We start from the raw sequence: 12,268 nt of genomic DNA on the forward strand, positions 1-12,268 counted from the left end.
TTAAACACACTCCTTAACATGTATAATTTAGAACACATGGTCAAGCAACCCACAAGAATCACCAAATACACAGAAAGTGCACTTGACCAAATACTCATAAACCAACACCTATGTAACTGTGAGACATCTGTATTTGACACAGGTTTCTCTGACCATCAAGCTCAAATGTTTTCTTTATCACCAACCACAGTGACTAATCCAAAACACAGTACCAAAAATGAAACACAAGTTGTAAGCAAAAGGTCATTCAGCAAACAAAATATTAATTATTTCATTATTTATTAAGCAAAGAAACCTGGAGTGATATTCATGAGTCCAATGATACAGATGAAGCATGTAAGTCATTTCTAAAAACGTTCACTTATTATTTCGAAATAGCTTTTCCCAAGAAACAAGTTAGAACTTCAGCAACCCAAAAGAACTGCTGGATAACACCTGGAATTATTAAATCTAGTGAAAGAATGAGATATCTAAGCAGAATCAGAAAAGATGAAGATGCCACAGCTGATTTTGAAACATATTTCCACAAGTACAAGTCAATCTATAGGAAAATAATAAAAAAGGCTAAGCAAGTGCACAATGAGAATACCATCATAAATTCCGAAAATAAATCTAAAACAATGTGGCAAATTGTAAACACAGAGCTACATGGAGGCAGCAAAAGAAAATAAAATATTGCACTACAACATAATTCTGAGACTGTAAAGGAACCTCTCGAAGTTGCAACATTATTAAATGAATACTATGCAAATGTTGCGAAAATGTACTCCACCCCCAACACTAGTACCAGTCACAACACAAACAACTTAAAGAAATTAGGAACGTGCACCAAAACAATGTACATGCATCCAGCAACTACTATGGAGGTTGAAAAAATCGTACAGAAACTCAGACCTACTTGGTCATGTAGTGTAGATGAAATCCCCACTTATGTTGTCAAACAATGCAAAGAATATATTGCAATCCCACTGTGCCACATAATCAATTTGTCCTTCACCGCAGGAGTTTTTCCACAAAAGCTGAAGGAAGCAAAAGTAATTCCAATATTCAAGAAAGGAGATAGAAATAACTTAACAAACATCAGACCAATATCTCTCCTCTCCCCATTCTCGAATATTTTAGAAGCTACCATGAACAATCGAATTGTATCAACTTATTTCAAATACTCAGCATGGCTTCCGCAAAGGGAAATCAACTGAATCTGCTGTGTTTCAATATTTGGAATATATAAGAGAAACATTAGACAAAACGGGACAATGCACGGGACTCTTTCTAGATTTAACAAAAGCCTTCGACCTAGTACCCCATGAAAAACTATTACAAAAAATAAAACATTATGGCATAAGAGCCAACACAAATGATTGGCTCACATCCTATCTAATCAATCGTATGCAAATAGTAGAGATTATCCACAGAAAGGATGACGGTGTGCAATCTAGCTTTGTCTCAAAACCCTGCACAATATCAAGTGGAGTTCCACAAGGTTCTATTATTGGACCATTACTCTTCTTAATATACACTGGTGAAAACAATTAAAGGGACGAATGGTTTTTAATGCAAAAACAAAAGATAACAACGAAATAACGCCAAACGTGGCCACAATATCATCCCAGAACAAAACAATAGATGAGAAAACAAACATGGGAACAACCGCCACCCATGAAAACCAAAAATGCCAAATGTCCAGCACAGCAGCTGACCGACGCTCTGTCAGTGAGGCCAAAAAAAGATGTCTAATAGGGCGTGTGATCGCCCCGTACAGCAATACAACTCTGGCATCGGCGATGCATAATGTGTACGAGGGTCCTTAGCAATTCCTGTGGCAACCGCACCCACTCTTGCACTAAGGCACACTTGAGCTCAGCGATGGTTGTTGGAGCTGGTTGGAGGTTTGCAATTGAGCGTCCAAGGGGGTCCCATACGTGTTCTATGGGATTAAGTTCAGGGGACATCGCAGGCCACGGCAATCGTTGAATATCCTCTGATTGAAGGTATTCATCCACCAACTGCGCCCTATGTGGATGGGCATTGTCGTCCATAAACATGAACTGCGGTCCATATGCTCCATGGAAAAGTCGCACGTAGGGTGCAAGGATCTCGTCCCTGTATCGCTGACCTGTCAGAGAACCTCTATCGAACACATGAAGGTCAGCACGTCCGTCTGCCATGATGCCCGCCCACACCATCACACCTCCTCCGCCATAGTGGTCCTTTTCGACAATGTTTGAGGGCCGATATCGACTCCCCGTTTCTCGCCAGATGAGAACACGTTTTGAGTCGCCGTCCAGACTGAATCGCGACTCATCACTGAAGAGAATGCGCTCCCAATCATTATCCGTCCAATACAGGTGTTCTCTGCTCCATGATAACCGGGCCCTTTTGTGCTGCACAGACAAAGGGATGCACACTACAGGGCGTCTCGCATACAACCCACCTTCATGCAGTCTCTGGGCGACTGTTATGCGTGAAATTGATGTCCCTGTTGCATTATACAGGTTTCGAGATAGCTGTGTTGCTGTCGCGGACCTATCCCTCTTGGCGAGAAGTCGCAAATAACGGTCTTCAGCCGGCGTTGTAGCCCCTTTGCGGTCTTGACCACGTCGGCGGACCACTGTTCCTGTCTCTGTGAACTGTTTCCACAGTGTGGACATCACATTTCTCGGAACTCCAAGGTCCCTACAACAGGTTGCCTGTGATTGGCCTGCCTCGAGTCTTCCAACTATCCTCCATTTTGTGGCATCATCTAAACGATGCCGACTCGCCATACTAACGATGGGTAAACATAGAACTTCAAAACACACGGATTGCCCAATGCTACTGTGTTTCACAACGTACTGAAGCTCCGATCCACGCCGAGTAACTGGGTACCTCTACACACACGCGATCACAGAACCACCGCCATACGACGTCATCGACAACTGCGTGGCACGGTTTGTGCGCAACACATGTAGCTATCGTCTGCTCCCTTCTTTGCTTCTCGCCGTTCCATATTTTTCTTTTCTTTTAACAAATATCATTTGTCCCTTTAATTGTTTTCACCAGTGTATATTAATGATTTGCCAATAAATTTAAATTCAGCAAAAATGACTCTTTATGCAGATGATACAAGTGTAGCCATCACCGGTGGTAAGGAACAAACCCTTAACTCTAATATCAAACATGTAACAATCAAACTCAGCAAATGGTTTTCTGACAATAATTTAGTATTAAACAGCAGCAAAACTGGGGCTGTCAATTTCCATCACACAAGGAATAAAATGATTAATGAACCAAATGTTACATTAGGTAATATGACAGTAAATCACGTTAAAACAGTCAAATTCCTGGGAGTATGGATTCATGAAAGCTTAAAATGGGACCCACACATAGATCACCTTTCCGCAAAACTAGGTAAAATTATATTTGCCATTAATACACTGAAAACAATATCAAACTTAGAAACATTGAAAATACTATATTACACCATGTTTCAATCTTTATTAACATACGGTATAATCTTCTGGGGAAATTCCACTAATAGTAATAAAATTTTTGTGCTGCAAAAGAAAATTGTCAGAATAATAGCAGGAGCTAAGAGAAATACACCCTGCATATTACGTAGGCATATTATCCTCACCATGCTTGTATATACTTCATCTGCTGATGTATGTAAAAACTGACTTAGACGATTCCTTCAAATGTAACAACTCCTCACATAAATATTATACAAGGAATGGCTGCAACCTCACAATACCATCACACAACACCACATTATTTGAGAAAGGACCGAAATTCATGGCTGTTCACTGTTTCAATAACCTTCCAAGTGACATAAAAATAATACAATCAGCTACCTCATATAAAAAGCATGTAAAAAAATACCTATTAGATCATTGTTTTTATTCTGTTAAAGAGTACCTGACAATAAATTGCAAATTGTCACATCCTAAATGAACTCCTAGGGCATGTATATGTATGTATTGATTTTATCTATTATATGTATGTAAATTAATGTAAACCTTGCAACTAACAGCAAGAACAAGGAGAATCAATTATAATGTAATCAATGTTTTTTTTTTAAATGTTATGTATAATATCTTCATACTTGTACCTATTTGAAAATAATTATTAACTGTAATGTGCTGACATGTTCCATACCATGTGTGGAAAACAACCACTGTACAATGGTCAAAGGAATGAAATAAATCATATATCATATCAATGGATCCTGGGTTCTGATCTCACCATGGATGTTCTTTGAGAGTGTCCCTTCATCAATTTTATCACATCACTGAAATAGAAGTTTTCAGGGTTGCTACTCATCTGGAAAACATGGAAAATGGAAATGTCATGGAATTTTTCTTGTCAGGGAAAAATCAGGGAAATGTCAGGAAATTTTGCATATCATCTGGACTTTACATGCATTTTGGAGTCTGCAAGAGAAAAAGTTGCAAAATGAACAAGCAGTTCACTTCCACTTCTGGATTCGGTTCTTGTGATTCCTCCCAAAAAAGATCCAGTTTAGAAACTAGTTTCTTTCGTTCTTATGATTCTCAGTCTTGTGCAAAATTATGGTTCCTTCGAATTTCTGCAAAAAATTTCACTTTTATAATACTAAATATTAGAAATAATATCAAAGTAAAACTTGCAGTCCAGATATCTGATTGATAACTAATGTACATTGATAATATGATCATAATTATCGGAAAGGTGAATATGAGGTTATAGTCTATGATTTTATAAAGCTTAGTCTTGTTGGCATTTCGTATAGAATTCCTATATGTAACAAAAATTTCTCCAGATGCTGTGTACTTACAAATGTAAGCAAAAAAGCAGCATTTTCTAGGACATTATAAATCCACCAGAAAATGAAGAATTGTGAATGGTTTATGAACTTTTTCTGTTGTTTTTATATTGTGGAGATCTGTTGTAGTGAAATAAAGTACCTTAGCCTGAAGGCTAAATGCACGTGATTGTAGCACCCAATACATTTGATGCCGATTGTAATTTTACATTTTACTGTTCGAAGTTTCACATGTTCTTGTGTGTGTAGAATGAAAATTGCTAAAAAAAATAAAGTTGTGAAAGTGAATATTCATAATAATTAACGGATTATATATTTAATTGAAAAACACAAGGTTCAAAAGCAAAAATCATGATGATAAACATGTCTGGAAATATTTCATTTTTGGACTGGAAAACCTGGAAATGTCAGGGAATTTCATAATCAAAAAATCATAGCAACCTTGGTTTTTGTAACATATCCGAATCAGTTAAATATTAACCTCAGACTAGGTTCAGACAGAATCAAAAAATTTCCTGCTTTACCATGTCATGTCATTGATGCTAATTTTGGATGCCATCACCTCTGATACTTTATCAGACAACTGATTATTTCTTTCAACCCCCAAAATCATGCATATGCTTACCTCTTGTTTGCAGGTGCAGGGAGACAACAAATCTGAACTGGATTTTGGAGCAGTTCAGAGAGGAGATGCTGAAATGGAGCAGAAACTGCACAGAGTCATTCGGGCATGCCTGGAGTTGGGAGACAAAAATCCTATTTGCAGCATACATGATCAAGGCGCTGGCGGAAATGGTAAAGTTGTTTTTTTTCCTCTGCTAAGATTCTTATGAAGCATAGAAACAGGGTGTCTACTCACTGGGAATTCTGCATGAATTATTGACTCCAGGAATTCTGCGTAAAATTTTCTCAGTGGACATGAAAAATTGCAACTTTTATTAATCAAAATCCTATTCAATTTATACATATTTATAAATGCCCTGAGACAAGTTTTTCACAGTTTAGCTTTCATTTTATCGAGGAAGGAAAAGAAAGCTGCTTGGAAAATAAACAGAATTCTCTCATTTCATTTACTTTGTTCATGTCCTTTGCAGAACAATCTATCTGACAGACCGAAGGTTATTGCAAGATAAGATATCTTCAAGTTGATTAGGTAAATTTGAGTTCGAAATTCTTGTACAATTAACAAGTTTTCGTAGATTAGTGTATCCTGTAACATTTGAGATTTGTGTTTGTAAATATATTTCGAGTCAGTATGTGAAATGGCAAATGTAAATTCCCCACCTTAAATTAAATATTTTAGATATATATACCTTTTAATTGAATTGAATTAGAATTTTTGGATACATTGGAATCACACAGACCTTTTATATTATTAATATATTTGTGTGTGTGTGGGTGGTGAGAGGAGATAATGCGTAAGGTTAAAATAGATAAAACATATGCTTGTATTGATTCATATTGTTATTTTGTGTGAATTACTCACTTATGACAAATATTAAAAAATATATTTTTATTATATAAAATAAATATAAGGTAAAAGTTAATTACTTATACCAACATGAGTCTCCTTCGTCGATATATGCTACGTTTTGGGGGTTCAACCGCCCCCTTCTTCAGGCACTGCTAGGCATGAATCAGCACCATGCCACGTCAAGTTTATCAATCAAGGAAAAGATTTCGGGTATGAAATGGTGAAAGTTAATTAGATAAAACTTGTCCCCGTTTGAAAGTAAAATCCGTGCCCATTATCATTGTTGACTAAAATCCACGTATACAAATTAAAAATGGTTAAAACTATAAAATCCTAATTCCCCTGACCTCCGTGTAGTTACCAGCTCTTGCTGCCTTATAAAACGCAGGAAACTGGCACAGGCTATTTCCTTCCCACCTAACTACTTCCCCTCTCCACCTACGTCACTTCCGGGTCGAACTCTCGCATTTCCCGAGTCGTGAGGACTCTGGAGTAACCTGGAAACCTATTTTGTTACTCTTTTTGCTGTTTTCCCACCTTTTGAACATATTAATCCAAATTTCATCAAGGTTTCCATCCTCCCTATTTAGTTTTCTATTTCTATCTTTGCAAATGTTGGCTGCCTCATATACGTTCCTATTAATGGCTTTACTTTCCCTTTTGATAACCTCTCTTTTCTTAATTTTGTGTGAATTTTCTATGATATGCTCGGATAAGTCCGTTCTAGGTATTGCTTTGCTAATGTCTTTATCATGCTCATTCCATCTCACTTTCATACTTCTTCCTGTTTGCCCAATGTATTCTTTATCACAACTACACCTAATGCTATACACTTCTTTCTCTTCTTTTTCCTTAACTTTCTATTCCTGCCCTTTTATACTCTGTAAAGGCTTTCATCCTGCATATAATTTTGTATTCTTTTAATGTTTTTTCGATTTTTTCCGAGACACTCTTAAAGTATGGGATTCCCATGAACTTGTATTTCCTTTTTTCTTCTTCACCTTCACCATTAGTTCTCATTTCACTCTCCTTTTTCCCAGGGGTTTCTCTTTTTTCCCTTTCACAAATTTTATAAGCACTTCTTCTTATCCTTCTCATTTCATTCTCCCTATACCCATTCCTACTTCCTATTCTCATAATCCATTTCTCCTCTTTTAACAGTTCCTCCTTTTGATTACACAGTCTATTCGCCCTAATATAAAAATTCAAAAAGACATTGTTTTTCGTTCTTCTCGCGTGTTTCGATTCTTTCTTAATGGATATGTCTCCTTCTAGTTCTTTATGAAATAGTCCCATCCTAACTTTCCCTTTGTTGCTAACAATTCTGAGGTCTAAAAAGTTAATTTTGTCATTTTTCATTTCCTCCTTGGTATACCTGATGCGATCCTCTTGCTCTCCCAGAATGTTAAATACTCTATTTAGGCCTTTTTCTTCCCCGATTATCAGTATTTCATCGACATAATCTTACGAAAATATTTTTTGACCTCATCTTTCACTTGCTCTAAGGCTACTTTTTCAATGTAGTGCAAGAAAATGCTGGAGATAATCCCAGAAACCAGGTTAGCTAAGCCTTCCTTCTGTAGATAAATTTTGTTATTAAAGCGGACATAGTTATATCCTGTAACCACTGTAACCAGTTGGAACAATCTTACATATTCCCACGCTAACACTACGTCCTCCCCTTTTTCCATAAGCCACCTTTGTAAACAATCAGCTGCCTTATCTCTAGGAACACTGGGATATAGGTTTACAATGTCAAAACTCATAATTCTATCACGAGACGTTATTTCGAATTTTTCTATTTCTTTTTTCACCTTCCATGAATTCCTGACGCTGTGTTCGTTTTTTTTTCTGCTTGTACCCTCGAATTTTTGGAAAGTTCACCTTAAAAACCAGGACTTATACTTGAATTTTATCATGGTCCTAGAGTAGCCACCCGAGAAATCAAATTTTACATAATTTTGTTATCTTCAATTTCATGTTGTTTTGGTACAAGTTAAACTCTCTTAAGTATTTTCTAGGGCTGAGCTGATACCACTTAACTGATACTGATGCCAATACTCTTACCGATTCCCACCGATAGCGATACTTGAAAATTGCTATAATTAAAATTTGTTCAAAATATTGATCAATATTGGTGTGCAAATAATCTTCTCCAATTGTATGCATCAATTTACCAAGAAATTTGCTTTAGAATAATCAAGAATTGTATTAGAATACTAAAAATAGATATTATGTAATCACAAAATATAGCTTTTCGTGCAGAATTGTTGCAAAATAAAAATTAAGTTTGCATTTTGCATAATTGCCAGGATAATTAAACTCTGCACAAATGTTGCATGGTATTTTTGTGGACCCTGTGAAAGACTAAAATGCTGGAAAAGTATTGGCTGGTATCAGTAGACGAATTTCAAGCAATACTTTCCGATACCGATACATCGGCATCGCTTTCGGCTCAGCCCTAGTTTTTTCACATAGAAATAACTGTTTTGCAGGAAATGTTCTGAAGGAGTTGGTAGAACCTGCTGGTGCTGTTATCTTCACGAAGAAATTCCAGCTGGGAGATCCCACCATAAATACCCTGGAACTGTGGGGTGCTGAGTATCAAGAGAATGATGCCATTTTGTGCCTGAAGAAGGATGTGACATTGCTCAAAAAGATTTCCGAACGGGAGAGGTGCCCTGCTTCATTTGTTGGTGTTGTTACAGGAAATGGCAAGGTAAGCAAATTTTCAATTTTTACACAAGAATAACCAAGGAATGTAAAGCTAAGTATTTTCTGCAGTTATAATGACTTTTCAACTATCAGTCATTTTTAGTAAATTAAAAGCTCCTGGGATTCACTTTTTAAGCATGCCAGGAAAGTTAATTCAGGTGATGCAGGATGACCACTGCACATGGAAAATCAAGGAAAATTATATATGCAGGGTGTCACAGATATACACACGGGCCACAGATTCGTATAGAGGACATCAAAACAAACAACTTTTCCCAGTAACATTTTTCTCGTTGGTGCGTCAATTCGACGCTACAGCCGTTCAAAAAAAGACCATTTTGCTGCCTGGATGCTGGCAACCCAACACAACATTTTGACATCATATCCTGCGGCGAAACAGCGCACGGCAGGGTTGCAAGGAACACACAAATTTTGTGAAAAATGACAAACTACCAACCACATTATTAGCTGTAAAACGAAGCGAGAAACGCGTCCAGCAGACCGAATATCATAGCCTACCAGCCAGAAGATCAGCAGTCATCTCAGGGGAAGGGGGAAGTGAACCAACGATATGGAAATGGTAAAAAATGTATTCAAAATGAAATGTCAATGTCGGATTTTGTCTCAGCCTACATCTAAAATATCAACAACAATAAATTTCATTGTACTTACAGCTTACACGTGGCTGTTTACGCCCAACTACATGTCAAATATTTGCAAATCTCGTTGCAAGGTTGATATCTACAGGTTTGTGTCCAGATGCCATGCGGTACTTTTGTGCTGATAACTGAAGTATCCGAGGTTCACGTTGTTACATTACGGCTAAAACAAGTACAACCACAGTAACAATCTAATGATGAATCAGTACCGAATATACTGCCCTGTTCACGTTTGCAAACTATTATATGCGTATCCGGTGCATAGATAAACACATAGTCATCTTATAGCTTGTATTACTACTACTTACGTATATCCCTGTATTTTCAATCATTTTTGACACTTGCCTCATAATGCTCTGAATATACGTACATTATATTATCTGTTGCTTACCTTTGGAATTTTGAGTTATTTCATTTCTATTTTGTCATCTGTTCGGTGTGTCACAGACAACTAGTATCAGAAGAACAAAGTGGATAGACTAAATTGTAGATGCCAACTTTGTAACTAGATATGCAAATATTTGACATGTAAGCTGAGACAAAATTCGATATGACCACTTCCACTTGAATTCTATTTTCTTTCTACTATTTTTCGTATCGTTTGTTTACTTCCTGTTAGGTTACAGAACGTGTTTTCTCGTTTTGTGTTACGGTACATAATGTGGCTGATTGTAGCTATGTCATTTTTCACAGACTATGTGTGTTCCTTGCAACCCTGGAACGCATCGCTTCACGATGGGATATGACGTCACAAATGCAATCAAATGTTGTGTGTGGTTGCCAGCATTCAGGTGGCAAAACGGTTTTTTTTGAACGACTGTAGCACCGAAACAACTCACCGAGAAAAATGTTACTGAGAAAAGTTGTTTGTTTTGATGTCCTCTATACGTTTCCGTGGTCCGTGGGTGCCATTAAAATGACACCCTGTATATTATATTATATATATTACTGATCCAATATATCAATAAATAACATGTAACTTAGTGAAAAATTCTGCCATTTTGTTACAAGGTTTATGAATATAAACATATAATCCATATCCAGTTTTTTTCTCTAAGGCAAATTGTGGTCACCTGGTTACATGCATTAATTAATCTTTGGCTGCCTGACCTCATGCACCTTTATTCTTGTTTACGCTGGTGCATTTTCAAGGGCACGCTTTTCAAACTTACAAAAAAAAAATGTAAATCAAGAACTAATTGTTGTAGACAGATGGAAATCGTTTTGTTTTCTTTCTTTAAGACAGGACTTTTAGCAGTGGTAAAATTTATACATTGTGCCTCCCAATAATTAATGTTAAACAAAGAAGAAAATTGTTTTTTTTAAAAAAAGTCAAAAGACCGAAGTGATAGAAAAAATGTAGTATGTAGCTGTGGTACATTCCTACAAACTTGTAAAGTTTCATTCAAATCAGACTGATACTTCTTGAGTAAGAAAATAATAACATTATATAAACTGGCAGTGTTGCCAGCTTCGGGACAATGTCCAGAATTTGACTTCTAGAATCGGCCCTATGGATGCTGGATAGACTAAATTTATAGGGAAGCATGACAAAAGATCACTCTATGAGAATATGTAATGCAACTTTGAAAAAACAACGAAAATAACGAGGCTCGGAAATTTTGCCTAATTACGGAATATTTTGAACTTTGTGTCTTTGCCCCCGCTTCCCCCTGAAAATTATGAGGTTCGGAAATTTTGCCTAATTACAGAAAATTTTGAACTTTGTGCCTTTGCCCCCGCTTCCCCCCTGGACCCTTAATTATAGGATGTTACTTAAAATGTAGCTTTTCACTCATTCTTACATTTAGAATTTAAATTGTTTAAAAAGATGCAGTAGTTCAGCAGTTATAGCTTTTATCTTCAATTTATCCTATTGTAACAAAAGGGAAACAAAGGGCTTATTCAAACGGCGCTTGTTAATAATAGTAAGAATGTTTTGTAATTCCAGTATGTAATACCTTTATACGTAAACTGAAGAACAAAAAAGACAGAACTTAAATACAGTGTACAGTTTTCAAGAAATGACACGTTAATTGCTGCCGTGCACTAACACGTGGTCAGGGCAAATTTTGACAATCCGACTTTTGGCCCTGCATCCCCCCTGAATCTTTAATTGTCGGATGTTTCTTAAAATGTTGCTTTTTACTCAGTCTTGCTTATAGAATTTATTTTTTCAAAAAGATGCAGTAGTTTACAAGTTATAGCCACTTTTAGAAATGTTCTATTGCACTACAGCCCTTGATGGCCCCTGGCATCCCAAACAATCTTCCTCCACTTAGTTCTGTCTTGAGCTACTTTCTTCCAATTACGCACATTCATTCTTTTCAAATCATTCTCAACCGCATCAATCCATCTTCCCCTGGGTCTTCCTTTCAGCCCTTTTCCCATAGTTTATGGTTTAATACCAAGCATGGTAACCTGTCCTCCATTCTCATCAGATGTCCTGTCCATCTTAAATGTTGTGATTTGATGTATCTCGCCATGTTTTCATGTTGGATTAACTCCTCTAGCTCTTTGTTATTCCTAATTCTATAGGATCAGTGGCGGCACCAAGATTAATCATCTAGGGCTGATGAGGGGGTGCGATGCTGAAAACATGAAACACACATGCAACCCTTTCAAAACTGGGGAAGG

At 36.9% G+C, this 12,268-nt stretch overlaps 1 protein-coding gene across 2 annotated transcripts in view; it reads left to right on the forward strand.

Annotated features, from left to right (window-relative positions):
* Pfas (phosphoribosylformylglycinamidine synthase) overlaps window positions 1–12,268 on the forward strand; it is a 68,870-nt gene that overhangs the window by 35,854 nt on the left and 20,748 nt on the right. For both annotated transcript variants that reach the window (XM_083143891.1, XM_083143884.1), the window contains exons 11-12: window positions 5,422–5,578; window positions 8,753–8,976. In XM_083143891.1, the coding sequence (XP_083000017.1) occupies window positions 5,422–5,578; window positions 8,753–8,976 (381 nt within the window). The remainder of the gene's footprint in view (window positions 1–5,421; window positions 5,579–8,752; window positions 8,977–12,268) is intronic.

This window comes from Lepisma saccharinum, chromosome 1, assembly GCF_977018435.1.
Source record: "Lepisma saccharinum chromosome 1, izLepSacc3.1, whole genome shotgun sequence".
Classification (NCBI taxonomy): domain Eukaryota; kingdom Metazoa; phylum Arthropoda; class Insecta; order Zygentoma; family Lepismatidae; genus Lepisma; species Lepisma saccharinum.